The sequence below is a fragment of the Elephas maximus genome, chromosome 1, assembly GCF_024166365.1.
Source record: "Elephas maximus indicus isolate mEleMax1 chromosome 1, mEleMax1 primary haplotype, whole genome shotgun sequence".
In the NCBI taxonomy this organism is placed as follows: domain Eukaryota; kingdom Metazoa; phylum Chordata; class Mammalia; order Proboscidea; family Elephantidae; genus Elephas; species Elephas maximus.
This window is the reverse complement of record NC_064819.1, coordinates 227069758-227086652: the sequence shown is the minus strand read 5'-3', so window position 1 is coordinate 227086652 and position 16895 is coordinate 227069758. Positions and strand designations below refer to the sequence as shown.

At 41.4% G+C, this 16895-nt stretch overlaps 2 protein-coding genes across 3 annotated transcripts in view; one reads left to right on the top strand and one right to left on the bottom strand.

Annotated features, from left to right (window-relative positions):
• The window catches only part of TFB1M (transcription factor B1, mitochondrial), a 64667-nt gene that overhangs the window by 32252 nt on the left and 15520 nt on the right, over window positions 1-16895 (top strand). The window lies entirely within an intron of this gene.
• Window positions 9770-10432, bottom strand: CLDN20 (claudin 20). The gene has a single exon (XM_049904430.1). It carries the CDS (start codon window positions 10430-10432, stop codon window positions 9770-9772), a length of 663 nt encoding a protein of 220 aa, XP_049760387.1.

Sequence of the window (16895 nt, the reverse complement as noted above, 5' to 3'; positions counted from 1 at the left end):
CACTGTCATGAAGAAAAGGAAGTGGCCATGTACCATTCCTTCTTGTAACGTATGTGTGTGCATATGACATTTTGAATAGTGTAAGCCCTAGTTATATCAGAAACCACGATCTTTACTTATAGGCTTTTATAATCATGGCTGTTGCCACGAGTCAGAATCAACTTGATGGCAACAGGTTTTTGTGTTTGTTTTCATTACCATCATACAGTCTCCAGGCTATCTAAATTGTACTAAGGCTTTCTTAGGGTGGATGTTAGAATATTTTTAGTGGGAAGTTTCTCATTTAGTTGTCTAGTTGAGAGTACTTGATGGTGCTTAGAGATTATTTTTTTAGAGGTTATTATCAACTTTATCTTTTATTTAGGGGAAGGTATAGTGGAAACCCTGGTGGCGTAGTGCTTAAGTGTTAAGACTGCTAACCAAAGGGTTGGCAGTTCGAATCCGCCACTCGCTCCTTGGAAACTCTATGGGGCAGTTCTGCTCTGTCCTTTAGGGTCGCTATAAGTCGGAATTGACTTGATGGCACTGGGTTTTTTTGGACACATAGTTAATTAAAATTTTTTTTCCTCAGGGATTAAGGCTTCAAGAAAATATTTATTTTGAAAAAAGCTAGCTATGCCTTTGATTCTCGTTTTATTCATTCAGGGATATTTGTTTTTTGGCAAATTAAACTTACTCATAGCAGTTTTCTCTGCATACTTTTCACCACATTGTAAATAACACCTGCTTAAGTGCAGTTGGTGTCTTTGTATATAGGACAGCAGTTAAGGAGGAGAGAGTGTGTTATGACTAAGGCAAACAGTAAACCAAATGATTAAATTTCAGCTGTAAAGGAATTTTGCTTTTCTCTGCTGCTCTGAAGTATTTTTACCGTATTCAAGCAGATTAGGAATACTCTGAGGGAAGCTAGAAATATTTGATTGATAGTTACACTGAGCAAAGGTTTTGAAAATCATTTTCTTTAGTAGGGATAGGGGGAGTTTTTACAAGGTGCTACCATAACACTACAAGGCTGTCCCTCCAGCTGAATCCTTCTGAGCACAAGAGAACATCACGGACACAGATACCCACAACACAAAGTCAGCTATGCTGAGGGCTGAAATAGAAGTCTCGGCAGATTGCCCCAGGAATTGAGAGAGGGAGATTGCTTTTCTATAGATGAGCAGAAGGAATTTACTAAAATTCAAAACTCCCAAGAATAAGATATGGAGAGTTTCTTTTGTGATTAAGAAGGGCTTATTTATAACCATTTTCAGAGTTTTCTTGCTAGAATCTGTAGTCCCTTCATTCTAACTCAAAAAGAAAGACCAGACTTGCTGGCCTGACAGAGACTGGAGAAACCCTGAGAGTATGGCCCCCGGACACCCTTTCACCTCGGTAATAAGGTCACTCCTGAGGTTCACCTTTCAGCCAAAGACTGAGCAGGCCCACAGAACAAAAGAAGACTAAAGGGGCGTACCAGCCCTGGGGCAGGGACTGGAAGGCGCAGGAGGGAACAGGACAGCTGGTCATAGGGAACCCAGGGTTGAGAAGGGAAAGTGTTGACATGTCATGCATTTGTTAACCAGTGTCATAGAACAATGTGTGTACTATTTGATGAGAAACTAGTTTGTCCTGTAAACCTTCATCTAAAGTACAATTTAAAAATATATATATGTAAAAAAAAGAAGAAAACAATATGCAGTCCCTTCTGTTGATGGGTCATTTGATAAACTCACTTATTCAAGCTTTATCAGCAGAAGCCTTCCCTCCATGGAGCTGTTATAATCCTGTTCTGACTCAGAACTAGATTCTTGCCGAATTCTTCACTCCCATTAATTTCTGTAGTTCAGTCCCCAAACTTGGAACCCAAAATTCTTTTCTATCTACAGAAAAGACAAGGAGCCCTGGTGGCTCAGTGGTTAAAGTGCTCGGCTGCTAACCAAAAGATTGGCAGTTACAGCCTCTCGGTTTCTTAAATTTTGTGTTTTCATTTCGCTGTTAATAAAATGATTTCACCAATTATACGACAGAAGACCTCTTTTGCAGTGCAAATTCATAATGAAAAAATGTTTCCATGAGGGAGGAAACTTTCATTTCTTATGTTTCTCAAGCTGGCATGTGTAGGCCCCTGAAAAGCCACATATTTCTTGGGCTCCAGAATTAATTTTTTTTTTCCAGCTAGTCTGCACATTACTCAAGTTTGAGAAATCATGAGCTTCTTAGATTTAAAAAAAACCAACCCACTGCCATCGAGTCAATTCAGACTCATAGTGACCCTATAGGACAGAGTAGAATTGCCCGTAGGGTTTCCAAGGCTGTAAATCTTTACGGAAGCAGACTGCCACATCTTTCTCCCTTGGTGTGGCTGGTGGGTTCGAACCACCAACTTTACAGTGAGCAGCCGAGTGCATAACCACTGTACCACCAGGGCTCCTTAGATATTCCCTCGAAATTGTTTTATCTTTTATAACTGGTAGCCGTGGGTGCCTTAAGCTAACATCCTTCCCAAGGAACAGACAGGTTTTCAGTCTGACTACCATCCTGTACTCTGACCAAGTAGAAGAAATTACTGAGGTAGAATGTGAGAATTGTAACAGGAGATTTGTGTTGTGTTTTGTGTTTGTAATCCACAAGACTTAACTTATACTGCCAGAGCAAGCATGCTTGGTGAAAAAAGCATGGGCTGTGAAGTAAGCCAGACCTATTGGAATTGCAGCGTTCCTGGTGATGAAAACTCCATCAGATTACTAAGCCACGGTTTTAACACAGCCCAGACTCGGGCAGTGATTCCACCTTTGAAGGATTGTCATGAGGAGTAGGAATAATCTATGTGAAGTGTCTAACATGAGTGTCTGGCACACGGAGGCAGTCAGCGAAAGGTGGTTGTTATTATGAGTAAAACCCAACCCAACCCAACCCATTACCATCGAGTTGATTCTGATTCATAGTGACCATATAGAACAGAATAGAACTGCCCCATAGGGCTTCCAGGGAGCACCTGATAGATTCAAACTGCCAACCTTTTGGTTAGCAGCTGTAGCTCTTAACCACTACGTCACCAGGATTTCCATTATTATGATTACAGACAAATATTTATGGACTGAGTTGTTACATCCTGACATAGTAGTATGGGTTGTAACTTCTGAGACATACACAATTAACATCTAATTTTGTCTACTTAGAAGTATGGTGTATGGGACAATTTATTTCCAAACATGGTACTGATTTAAAGCATACATAGCGTCAGTAAAATTTTAGGTAAATGATGACACGCACCCATGGTGCATTATTAAGAAAAGCTGGGTGCTTGAGACAGCCACATCTAACGTTTGAGGTATAGGAGCCCCACTTGTCTACAGCTTCTGTCTGAAATGTTCCTGAGCTTATGGCACGGGGTCCACATCCCAAACAGCCATTTCTCAGGCCTTTGTATTTTTTGAAACTTGATATTGAGGATGCTATTTCTGTTGTATGGAAAACCTGGTGGTATAGTGGTTAAGAGCTTTGGCTCCTAACCAAAAGGTCAGCAGTTCAAATCCACCACACGCTCCTTGGAAACCCTATGGGGCAGTTCTACCCTGTCCTATAGGGTCGCTATGAGTCAGAATTGACTCGACAGCAATGGGTTTTTTTTTTTTTTTCTGTTGTATACCACCCTACCTAGTTGCCATGACTCATAGTGACCCTATAGGACAGAGCAGAACTACCCCATAGGGTTTCCAACGGGGTGGTTCGTGGATTCAAACTGCTAGTCTTAACCACTGTGCCACCAGGGCTCCACTGTATACTACCTTGTATTTGAGAATTCTTGGGACAGAGGTCAGAAGACTAATCTTTTCCTGTGTAACAAATATTCTTCTGTGCTAGGCAGGGTTTCCTAGAATAATATTGGGAAGGATTTTGGGGAAAGTGGTTGATTAGGGGGTGCTCTCAGGAGAAGGGGAGTGAGGGAGGCAGAATAGAGCAGGAGAGGAAAGCTGAGCAGGGTGTAATTCCACCTGGAGACTGGCTTGGCCTGGTTCCAAGGGGAAGTTGAGGGGGAGAAAAGGGGAGCTCCGGAGCACATATGGCCCCACAGAGCAGTCCTACCTCAAGGCAGGGGGCTGGCCTGCTGTAGTCAGTCCTGTGTGTCAGTCTGTGGCTGCTGGCTGCCTTCTGGAGAGCGGTGGGGCACAACCTCACAGTAAGGCAGCTCCAGGTGTATGAGCCAAGGCAGCTCCAGGCCTGGGAGCTGAGGCAGCTTCAGGTCTGTGAGTGGAGAAAATTCCAGGTATGTGGGCCTTTAGCACCCAACACAGCAGCTGGGGGCTGGCTACATTGGCTCAGTGGGAGGAGCTTGGTCAGGACACTGCCAGCATCTACCGTAGGTTCCTACCGGTACACTAGACTATAACGTACCTTGTGTGGTCTTCTCTGCCTTGGTTGCTTGGAAGTTCTGAACTCAGTACCATAGGATATTAGCATCCTACAGCCAAGATTATTTAAGAGCATTTTTTTCTCTCTTCTTCGTAACGTTAGCCTTTCACCTTTATCACTGATTTGATACTCATTATACCTGCAATTTTATTGTCAGTTGCCTCAAATTCTTCTTGAAGTGAATGAGCCTAAAATGAAAATATGTAAAGTAAAACCCATAATTGAGAAGTACCGGAGTCACCTGCCTTGAAAATCAGGGTAAAATAAGTGTTAAAGAGAGACAAGAGTATTTCCTCTTACAGTCTAATACTAGCTATCCTTACCATAACTGCTCAAGAATAAAATAAGTAGTCAGTATAAATCCAGAGAAGGAAGAAACCAAATTTCATTTTTGCAGATGACACTTTTATATATGTATACCCAAACCAAAAAACCCACTACCATCGAGTCAATTCCAACTCATAGCAAACACGTAGGGTTTCCAAGATTATAAATCTCTATGGAAGCACACTGCCACATCTTTCTCCTGCAGAGCTGCTTGTGGTTTTGAACGGCCAACTTTTTGGTTAGCAGTTGAGCACCTTAACCACTGTACCACCAGGCTCCTTATATATGGATAAAGGGCCATGAAACAAAAAGTTGTTGGAGGTAATGAAGAGGTATACAAGAAAACAAAAATAAACCAAACCTGTTGCTGTCGAGTCAATTCTGACTCACGCTAACGTTGTGTAGCTAAAAATATAGGGATATATAACAACCGTAATGAAGAAAATGTTAAATGCATGTCCAAAGCTGAACTTATTTCTGTCTCCCCCAGGCCTGTTCTTCTCTGTGTATTCAATCTACTTATTAATGGCATCCTCATCTGCCAAGTCATTCAAGCCTAAACCTAGAGGTCATCTTAAGCCCCTTACCTTTACCGTAGAGCTAGTCACTAGTAACCAACTTCAGGCACCACCTACATTTCTCTCAAATCCATCCCATTCTTAACACCTTCTCCTGTCTTAATTAAAGTCTTCATCATTTTTACCAGAATTACCAAATGATATATTCCATGATGTAGTAAGTCTGGCAAAAATTGCATTGGGCAAATCTGCTGCCAAAGACCTCTTTAAAGTGTTAAAAAGTAAAGAAGTCACTGGTGCGCCTGACTCAAGCCATGGTGTTTTTAATCACCTTGTGTGCATGTGAAAGCTGGGCAATGAATAAGGAAGACCGAAGAAGAATTAATGCCTTTGAGTTATGGTGTTGGCAAAGAATATTGAATACACCATGGACTGCCAAAAGAATGAACAAATCTGTCTTGGAAGAAGTACAGCCAGAATGCTCCTTAGAGGCAAGGGTGGTGAGAGATTGATTCACAAACTTTGAACATGTTATCAGGAGGGAGCAGTCCTTGGAGAAGGACATCATGTTTGGTAAAGGGACATCAAAAAAGAGGAATATCTTCAATGAAATGGATTGACACAGTGGCTGCAGCGATGGGCTCAAGCATAACAGCAAGCATGAGGATGGCGCGAGGCTAGGCAGCGTTTCGTTCTGTTGTACGTAGGGTCACTGTGAGTCAGAACTGACGCAACAGCACCTACAACAACATATTCTATGATAAATACATATACATACAGGTCTGTTCTATGGGTGAAATGATCAACCTATTCTACTGTGTGTGTGTGGATGTCCTTTTGATTTTCGTTTAGGTAATTTTTTAATCAAAGAAAAATGAATGTTTAAGTATATTCAGGTAGATCGGACCATAGTTACTTAACCTCAGCACTATTGATACCTTTGTAGGGCCTGTCCTGTGCATTGTAGGATATTTAGCAGCATCCATGGCCTCTACCCACTAAATGCCACTAGCATCCCACACCCCCAGTCATGACAACCAAAAACGTCACCAGACATTGTCCCCAGTTGCAGTCCCCTGGGTTAGACTACGAACCGTTAGACAGCATTCATTACACATTTACCCCGTGCCAGCTGCTTTGTGTGTATTACCTCATTCATTCCTCCCAGCAGCTATGAATAGGTGCTGTTTTTATCCTCGTTTTCACATTAGCAAGGCTTAGAGAGATTAAGTAATGTATGTCTGGTTTCACAGTGACCAGAAGTGGATTGCCCAACAGGCGAGGTAAGCGTGGTGCTTACTTTGCTTAGCAGATCACCCGTAGTAAACAGTTCCACAGTTTCTCACCACATCAAAGTCTCTGCTTTGAGGTATGGCTGCCATCTGTCTCTCTCCCATCCCCACAGCACCTTCCTACAGAATCAAAGCTTCTTCTCAAATTTTCAACCCCTGACGGGGATGGATGGCACAGTAAGCAAGGTAAGCACAGGCTTACTTGTGCCTACTTAAGAACCTATAGTGAACAGTTTCCTACAGCTGACCTGGTAAGCAAGACATACACTGGATAATCCACCCATGACAGTGACCCAGGCCAGGACTGGCACCGAGGTGGATTGACTGTGGAGCCAAGTGTCCTCAGGTTGAATCCTACCTGACTGGCTGTGTGACCTGGGCAAGTTAGGTAACTTACTTACCCTCTCTCTGCCTCAGTTCCCTGTAAGCACCCAAGAACAGTACCCACCTCCTAGTATTGTTATGACCTTTAAATGAGGCTGTACGTGCAAAGGATGGCAATCGGGACCAGTATCATCATAAGCACTTACAGTGACAAGTCATTGAGAATACACCGGTGAAAAAGAGACTGTTCCCCAGTCCAGCTGAAGACCGTATAAACCAATAATTTTGTTAAATAGAGAGTTCTCTTCGGGGAGGCAGGGTTGAGCTCACAAAAGAGGTGCCGTTTTAGCCCTGAGGGTCTCTGAGGGATGCATAGGAGCTTGAGCAGGCAGGGGGTGGGCCTGGGAGGATTAGGGTGGAGGAATGCAATGGGGTGAATCATGCTGTTTCCGGTCTGGATAGCATTATGCCATTATTTTATAGGAAACAGCTGCTTTCCTGAGAATTTAAAACATTCCTGTATCCATTAGGAAGAAAATATTCTAGCATTAAATAGAAATTATTTTTTGTTTTCTAGAATACTGTCCTCTGCACATGTAACGTGAACTTTAAATATAGGACTATTGGCTACATAGACTGCATATAATATAAGTCCCGTCACACTAAGAGAGTGAGAGAACCTTATAGATGGCGAAGCAGCCCTATCGCATCAGTGTTATTTTCATCAGAGTTCATTTTAGTGAGACATTTGTTTAGGAAAAAATATTGTGGCCACTCAAAAAGAATTCATACTTTGACCAATCATGTAAATGTCCGTTTAACTGATCCCCTTCCTGGCTTCCATATGTGATAATAACATTCCATTTCAGCTTTTCCCATTAATAGCTAATGGCATTGTTGCAGAAGAGAATGCTATTTACCAAGTGAAATAGGTATGAAATATTTGGATCTCAACTCTCTGTACACAAATGAAAATGATTTACCCACATAAAACATACTTGTCCCACTTCCAGAGTTGATTAATGTACAAAGCACTGTTCTTTTTTTATTTTCCCCCTTTGCCATTATGTTGCGAACAGTGACTGAGCTTGAATTAGTAAATATTAGACACAAAAGCGTGCAATGTTTCCTTTGCACCTTAAAAAGCTGATGTTTATTTTCTTGTTAAAATATTTAAGCTACATATTTTAAGATAATTTAACTTACATTTTTCAAAGCACCCTTTATACTTTTAAAAAGATTTTTACCTCCATTATTAACTAAATGAAGCAGTTCATCTGTAAGAGAACAACAATGTCCTTGTTAACTTGAATCAAATTTGAGAAAAAAAATGACAAAGGTAAACTTTGCTATCCAGATGAATGGGAGATTAAATGAAATGGGGAGAAACCCAAAATATTGTAGAAGAAATGAGCTTAGTCTGCAGAATCCTTTTGCTAGAAGCAGAAGAGGGGCTTCTTGGGCATCTTCAGACAAACAAACTTGTATTATCGTCGCTTAACTGTACTTCATGCTTTCAGAGCCCAAGAGAATGTAGTTTATGTTTGGTTTGGTTTTCCTTAGCTGTGGTAGCATTTGCCCATTTCTTTTCCATTTCTACCTAATCTTTGTTTGAATGTAGTATTGTTGGTGCTTACAAATGTGTGTGCTTACAAATCATTTTTTAAGATGAGAGACAGGCAGGTTATAGTAGGTGAGGACTTGGGGTGGATGGTTTTGGCAACATCTGAGTGGGGCGGACAGCTCTTCTGTCCCTAATGTACTCTCATACAACGTGGCCTTAAACAAAACCAGTTACTATGGTATTATGGAATGAATTGTGTCCCCCAAAATAGTGTCAGCTTGGCTGGGCCATAGTTCTCAGTAGCTTGGCAGCCATGTACTGATATAATCATCTGCCTAATGTAATTGACTTCCATTTTGTGGTGTTGTATAATTATCCTCCATTTTATGTGTTGTGAATCCTAAACCTCTATATGTCACCAAGCCAGGATTAATGTGGGGTTTGTCTTGAGTCAAGTCACTGCCTTACTCAAGTCACACCCTTGCTTGAGTCAGACCTTTTATCTTACAAGAGATAAAAGGAGAGAGAAGCAAGAAGAGAGGAGAGGGACCTCTCTACCATGAAGAAAGAAGTGATGGGAGCAGAGCATGTCCTTTGGACCCAGGGTCTCTGCACTGAGAACCTCCTAGAACCAGGGGAAGGTTGTTGCCAAGACACACAGAGATCTCCAAGGAACACCAGGCCCACAGATGTTGAAAAGAGACAAGGACCTTCCTCCAGAGCCAACAGAGAGAGAAAGCCTTACCCTAGAGCTGGTACCCTGAATTTGGACTTCTAGCCTCCTAAGCTGTGAGATGATAAATTTCTGTTTGTTAAAGCCACCTACTTGTGGTATTTCTGTTATAGCAGCACTAGATGACCAAGACATACAGTGTTTGCCAACCCGAGAGCAAAAGCAAATGCTGTTCTTGATGAACACCAGAGCAAGGTACTTTAGACACTTGGCAGTTTAGTCCTCTTACAAGGTCCAGTTAAGTACCAATTTGGAAGATGCGTTAATAGATTATCTTAAAAAGAAAAAAAAAAAGGCTGGTAATTATTACTAATACAAAGTCTGTTTCAATTATAAACCTTTAAGGTAAACAAAACTTGAAAACGGTAATGGAAAAATAAAGAAATTTTAAGACAGATATAGTTATAATTGTACATGATAGTTTTGTTGGCATTTTAAACTACTTTGTGGTTTTTAAAGTATTTTACACACTGTAGAGAGAGTTAAGCATAGTTTTCATTTGTTTGTTTTTCATCTACAATAAAATAAAAAATCAGAGCGGGCACCCCAAGTCTTCATTGAATAAAATAAAAAATCAGAGCAGGCACCCCAAGTCTTCATTCAGTATAGTTACCTACACATAATCCTTCAGGCTATATGCTGAATTAGTCTCTAGCTGTGGCGGGGAGATACTGCTCTGCTGCTGGGGTGGGTAGCGCCAAGCTTGTGGGCTGTTTTGTACACAGGAAGTGCAGAAAATCATGCCGGAGATACACAGCAGCACTGCCGAAATGAAGCCCACATAGACCGCCCCTCCTGGCTCGTGTTTGTTGCTCTCAGGCACCGTGGGGTCCACGAAGTCCGCAATGATCTCCTTGGTGTACCACACGGTGGGTATCAGGCCAGAGATCCCCGCAGACAGGAAGCAGATGCCGCCAGCAAGAGAAGCGCGACTTTTGGTTTTTATGTCTCCTCCTAAGCGAGTGCATGTCATCCCTACTGTGGAAGTGCAGATCCCCAAAGCCGACAGGATGCACGCCAGCACCATGGTGGCCCGGGCCGCTTGCACATGGCTCGGGAGGGTCAGGATGGAGTACTTGAGGGTGCAGCTGAACATGCCGGTGCTGTACCACGTGCAGTCCATCCACAGCCCCTGTAGCTGCACGGTGGCCGTGATGATGCTGGAGCCCCTGTCCACGTGCATCTTCCAGTTGGGCAGCAGAGTGGCAGTGAGTACCCCAGAGACCCCGGATAAGGCCATGCCGAAAGCAAAGAGCTGGAGTCCTGCCGAGGCCATGGTGTGGCCCCAGAAAATTCTGGTGCTTACTTATGATGGCTCCCGGTCAGAATGCAGTGCAGATCAAAGTGACAAAGGCTGGGGAAAGAAGGCAGAATCAGGGTTGAGGGAAAGAAAGAATGAGTGTGCCCAGAGACTTCCAGCAGCTGTAGGAGCCAAGAGCACGGGCTGTCACAGTGAGCCAGGGCCCTGCAGGCTGGGAGCACAGCCCCGCCAGGCGCTCAGACCCCAGGCCCTGTGCTCCTGGGGGATCGTGGACGGACCTTGCTTGACCCGGTGCAAAGAAGAGAGCTGGCCGCTTTATTCTCTTTAAAACGTAAAGCGTGCCAGAGTCATCTCTAAAGCTTCCGGGTACCTTGTTAGGAGATTTAGAAACGTCAGATTCCAGCCGTAGGATCTAAGAATCCTAGAAATTATTCTGTTTTTAATTATTCTCAACTTAATGGCAAGAGGTTTGGTATTTTGGTTTACAGGTAATTTAGAGCCCTGGGGGCATAGTAGTTAAGAGCTTTGCCGCTAACCAGAAGGTCAGCAGTTCAAATCCACCAACTGCTCCTTGGAAACTCTATGGGGCAGTTCTACTCTGTCGTATAGGGTCTCAGTGAGTTGGAATCGACTGTACCACAACAGGTTTGGTTTTTTGGTTTTTATAAGTAATTAGAATAGTTTCAACCTCCCTCTTTGAAAAATAATTTAGAAATGTAAATTAGGAGAGTTTTAAGTATTCAGAAAATGGTTTTAATACACGTATTGATTAAGCACCTACCATGTGCCAGGCACATGACCCAGGTGAATTATTTAAGGAAGACAGGGGAGAGGTGGAAGTCACTGGGTTGATTTGTCCCTAATTTCCAGTTAACATCAATCCGCCAACTGACCTAGGCCAGGACTCGCTTCACTCAGGTACAAGGCTGCAGTAATCAGGCCACTGTCTTTGGCTTAGGAAACCATGAGATCCTTTCCATCTGGGACCAGAATTATTCCCTGACGCAAATGAAGTCGTCAGCCACCAATGTGACTTCTCGGAAAGATTCAGAGGTTTAGACCCAACATCGAAACTCAAAAATATATACCAGAAAGAACCACATAGTTGTATATGAAAAAATAACAAAAATAATTTCATGCCTTCTTTTATTTCTTTAAGATGAGGGAAAAGGTAGCACTTCTCTGTGGCTTGGCTAGGTCTTAAGAAGCAACTTCACCTATTCCATCTGGCGATACGTACTGCCTTATTTCAGAGAAATATAATTGTTTCTGAAATACTGCAATACTGGCTTTTTTGTAGCTCTGAGTTAATTTTTGGTTGACCTGCTAGAGTGACTATGTCACGATACATAGATATTTCACAAAAGGCAGATGGGCCCTGAATCTAAAATGCCTGAGTCAGGTCTGGGCTTTACCCCGCCTCCCTGCGCCCCCGTATTTACTTCGGTAAGATGAGGAGCGTAAAGCACCTGTGTCAGAGGATTAAATAGTCGTACACCTAAAAGGGCTCAGAACAGTATCTAACCCACAGAAAGCAGTCAATAAATTATAGTTGATGTTATTATTCATGTTTTTATTTATTTGCTTGATATTATGTGACAGTTGATATTTAATGAATTGGAACTTTTTTCTCTTCCTTTCTTTAGGCTGATTTAATTTATTTTCATGAAATCTTAGAGCTGAAGGAAACCTTTGATAGAAACCTTGCACGTCATTATTTTTCAGGTTAGGGTGTTGAGACAGTAAATCACCCAGTGTCCCACCAGTCTGCAGCAACAGGGTGTCTAGAGCTTTCCACCTCTTCCTACCTCACTGCATCCTGCATCTTTTCTCCTCTGAGCCCAGTGCCTCCTGGGGAGACCTTCCCCTGGGTGCTTCCCATGGGGAGCCACACAGGGCTGGGGAAACGCGCATCTGGAGGCAGACGGCCCCAGTCCTTCGCCATTCCTTACTCACCAGGAGAAAACGCAAACCAGAAGTCAACTCTGCAGGGTGTTCATAGGGCAAGCGGCTTAGCTTCAGGTGACCCACCAGGCAAGGGCTTTCTGGCTTTTGTTAAATACCCAGAGTAATATCAATTCACCCTTACATTGAAATTACAAACTTTCCATTGTTATCAACATTGATTTCCTAAGAAGTTAGACCCTGGGCTCTCTGGATTACATTTTTCTACTTCTGTTCCTAATCTTAAGATTTAAATCCTACAATTTGAGAAGACGATTCCCCTAGGGTTTGAAATTCCTAAGTCAGACACATTTGTAAAAGCCAGAGTGCTTAGGGAATGTCTGCTTTCCTACAGTTTCCTTCTTTTCTGTTTTCTGAAGTTCTTTTCATATCTCAAATGGAGATAAAACATCTAGAAAAAATATTAAGCACATATTTACAGTTTCATAATAGCTGTTTTCAAGTTTGGGGTTTGAGCATTTCAGACTCCAGCCAGCTTGCTAAATGACTGCCTTCCCAGATTGTTTTCAGTTTAAAATTCAAGAGTGGGATTGCTGTTAACGTTCCCTGATGTCTTCCTGCCTGCCTTCTCTTTCTTTCTTTCTCTCTCTATCTCTCCCTATATTTCCTTTTCCCCTTCTCTCTCTCTCTCTCTTTCTTTGGTTGAGTAACCTTCCTATGTTGATCAAACTATGCTCAGCTTAGCAATTATAACCCTCTTCTTCCGATTAGCCAATACATTTTATAAATTACAGTATAATTCAGACTTTCAGGCAGCTTGTTCATCATAATTAACAAGTACTGGCAGTGATAAATTATAGATAGCCAAGATAGGATAAACAATATGACATTGCGTGTAGTGTGCATAGCACTGCCTGTTGAATATTGGGCTTCAGATGCTTTCTTCTGCATAGAGAATTTATGCACAAAGAATTTCTTCTCCAAAATGAGGGTCACTCTTCCGTTCCTTTTGTAAAAATATACTGTCATTTTAGCTGTATTGCTGTGAGATCTTTTTTTCTCTCACCAGCCACAATCATAATACAGTTTTGTGGCCTGTTTGTTCCAACTTCTGTCTCTTAGAGAATAAAGCCATACTTTGTTTCACTGCTTGTGGTGGTGGTGGTAGAGAAGTACTGCAAGCACACAGAAGCAAAGGGGTCTCATGTAAAAATTTAGTTCTAAATAGAGAATTCCTCATGGTTCTTCACGGCACACAGAACATGTGAATGTTAAATTTATGAACTACCGGTATTTGCCAAGAGAAAGTCTATACTAGATTGCATTAAAATGCAAAGTCAGAATTTCAGGCAAGATTTATTTATTTATATCAAAACTAGTATATAAAAAGAGATTTGCAGCTTATAATTCAAACTAAATAATACCCAAGATCTTAGTTCTGTAAGCCTTACGGCAGCTGTTGTTATTGTTGTTCCATACCTTTCGTTGGTAGTCTTCAGTGTCTCAACTCCCTTCTGTCAGCTGTCTTCAGATGAACCCCAGTCAGATATGTTGAAGAGACACCAGGTATGCGAGGCTCATGTCAAAGGCTCTGACTATTAGTGATAAAGCTCTAGCAAGTTAACTTGCAAATAGCAAATAAACAACAACATAGAACTCTGAGAGGTAGAAACTGCTGATGGTGCTGAAAGATAAATACCGGGTTCTCCATCTCATGTTTTGAGCTGTGGGAGAATGAAGAGGAGAGAGGCGGGGAAGGGAGGGAGCTGTTGTTACAGCAGGGTTTGTTGGACCCTGAAAGCTGAAATGCCTTTGTGTCACCATTTGGGAGCTCACAAAATAGGCTTTCTTTTCTTTAATATTATGTTTTAGTCTTATACTTATAATTTATTTTTCAATTTGTATCTGTTGTTAGAAAATAGTTTATTATTTTATGTCCTCAATTAGTTTAAAGAATACGGTCTAGAATATTTTTAACTAGACTGTGCTTTGCAAATGATAGTTGAGACTATCTTTTTATTCTGCTGCTTGTTGACTTGTCTGAAACCGAGGTTCACAAAATTGGTAACTTGACTCTTCTCAAAATACCGTTCAGAAGACAGTTTTTGGGTTTTTTTTTAATGTTTTAAATAAAAGAAAATCAGAAACAACTGTTGACTAGAATCTGGTCAGTAAACTCCAAGTAGTTTCTGAGGCGCCCTGAATTTTCTTCTATTGTTCCTCCCATGGAAAATGTTTTCTGGGATATAACTTTAAAAAATTGCAGCCTCCAGAAAATGTCATTAACACCAAAATGACATGATGAAACATATCAGATGAAACATAAATTTGATCTTAAAATTTAGGTTTGTATGACCTATTTGGGGCCCTGGTGGCACAGTGGTTAAGAGCTACAGTGAGCTATGGCTGCTAACCAAAAGGTCAGCAGTTCAAATCCACCAGCCACTCCCTGGAAAACCTATAGGTAGGGTTGCTATGAGTCGGAAGCAACTCGACAGCAGTGGGTTTCATTTGGTTTTATCACCTATTCAGGACGAAGCTTTCTTACAGGTACCCACTTTGTACTTTACCTCTGGTTGTTCAAGGCAACTTGTAGTTAGGATAAAATAAAATTACATAGAATGCTGTTTTTAGTCTGATTCCTATGGGTTTTGTTAGGGGTTCTTTGAAACACGGTCAGGGTCAAAGTCGGGTAGACCTGAAATCAAGCATTAAGGTTCTAGACCATGAGTAATGGTTCAGACATAGCTCACCCTTCAGCTGTTTTGAATTCTCATTATTTCCTTCCTTAATAACTTTAATCAGTTGCCATCGAGTCAATTCACCTTTTCTTCTACAGGCTATAAAATCACAGCCACTATAGAGAAAAAAGAACAGTTTAAATGATTTGTTTTTCCAATTTTACAACTGGAAATAGCCATGTTAAATGTTAACTATTTTCTTAAACGTGGTGAATAATAAAGCACACGTTTCAGTTACCTGGATTTTTCTTCATTTTGTTTGTTTGTTGTTGGCTTGTTTTAATCTTTTCTAAGTCTAGCATTTAGCAAGATGTGTAACTTTTATATTGCTGCCCTGTGTGAGGGCCTTAATGCCTGTGGATTTGCTTTTTAGCTAGAGTGTCGTAATTTTGATACATGTTGTTGTTATTGTTGTTGTTAGGTGTTGTTGAGTCAGTTCAGACTCATAGCGACCTTATGTACAACAGAACGAAACACTGTCCGGTCTGGCGCCGTCCTCATAATCATTGCTATGCTTGATGAGATCATTGTTGCAGCCACTGTGACAATCCATTTTGTTGAGGGCCTTCCTCTTTTTCATTGACCCTCTACATTACCAAACATGATGTCCTTCTCCAGGAACTGACCCCTCCTGATAACATGTCCGAAGTATGTGAGATGTGGTCTTGCTATCTTTGCTTCTAATGAGCATTCTGCCAGTATTTCTTCCAAGATAGATTTGTTCCTTCTTTTGTCAGTCCGTGGTATATTCAATATTCTTTACTAACACTGTAATTCTTCTTCAGTTTTACTTATTTGCTGTCCAGCTTTGCCTGTATGTGAGGTGATTGAAAACACTGTGGCTTGGGCCAGGCACACCTTAGTCTTCAAGGTAACACCTTTGCTTTTTAACATTTTAAAGAGGTCTTTTGCAGCAGATTTGCACAATGCAGTATGTCATTTGATTTCTTCACTGCTGCCTTCATGGGTGTTGATTGTGGATTCAGGTAAAATGAAATCCTTGACAACTTCAGTCTTTTCTTCATGTTGAGGTATAATCCATACGGAAGGCTGTAGTCTTTTATCTTCATCATTAAATGCTCAATTCCTCTTCACTTTCAACAAGCAAGGTTGTGTCATCTTCATATCGCAGGTTGTTCATAAGTCTTCCTCCAATCCTGATGCCCATTCTTTTCATTAGTCCAGTTTCTTGGATTATTTGCTCAGCATACAGACTGAATAAGTATGGTGAAAGGATACAACCCTGATACACTCCTTCCCTGACTTTAAAGCATGCAGTATCCCCTTCTTCTGTTAGAAGGGCTCTTTCTTGATCTATGTACAGTTTCCTTGTGAGCACAATTAAATGTTCTGGAATTTCCATTCTTCACAATGTTATCCATAATTTGTTATGATCCACACAGTCAAATGCCTTTGCATAGTCAATAAAACACAGGTAAACATCTTTCTGGTATTCTCTGCTTTCAGCCAAGATCCATCTGACATCAAGGATATCCCTGGTTTCAAGTCCTCTTCTGAATCTGGCTTGAATTTCTGGCAGTTCCTTGTCAATGTACTGCTGCAGTCACTTTTGAATGATCTTCAGCAAAAATTTACTTGCATGTAATATTAATGATATTGTTTGATAACTTCTGCATTCTATTTGATCATCTTTCTCGGAAATAGGCATAAATATAGACCTCTTCCAGTTGGTTGGCCAGGTAGCTGTCTTCCAAATTTCTTGGCATAGATGAGTGAGCACTTCCAGCACTGCCTCCATTTGTTGAAACATCTCAGTTAGTATTCCATCAGTTCCTGGAGCCTTGTTTTTTGCCAATGCCTTCAGTGCAGCT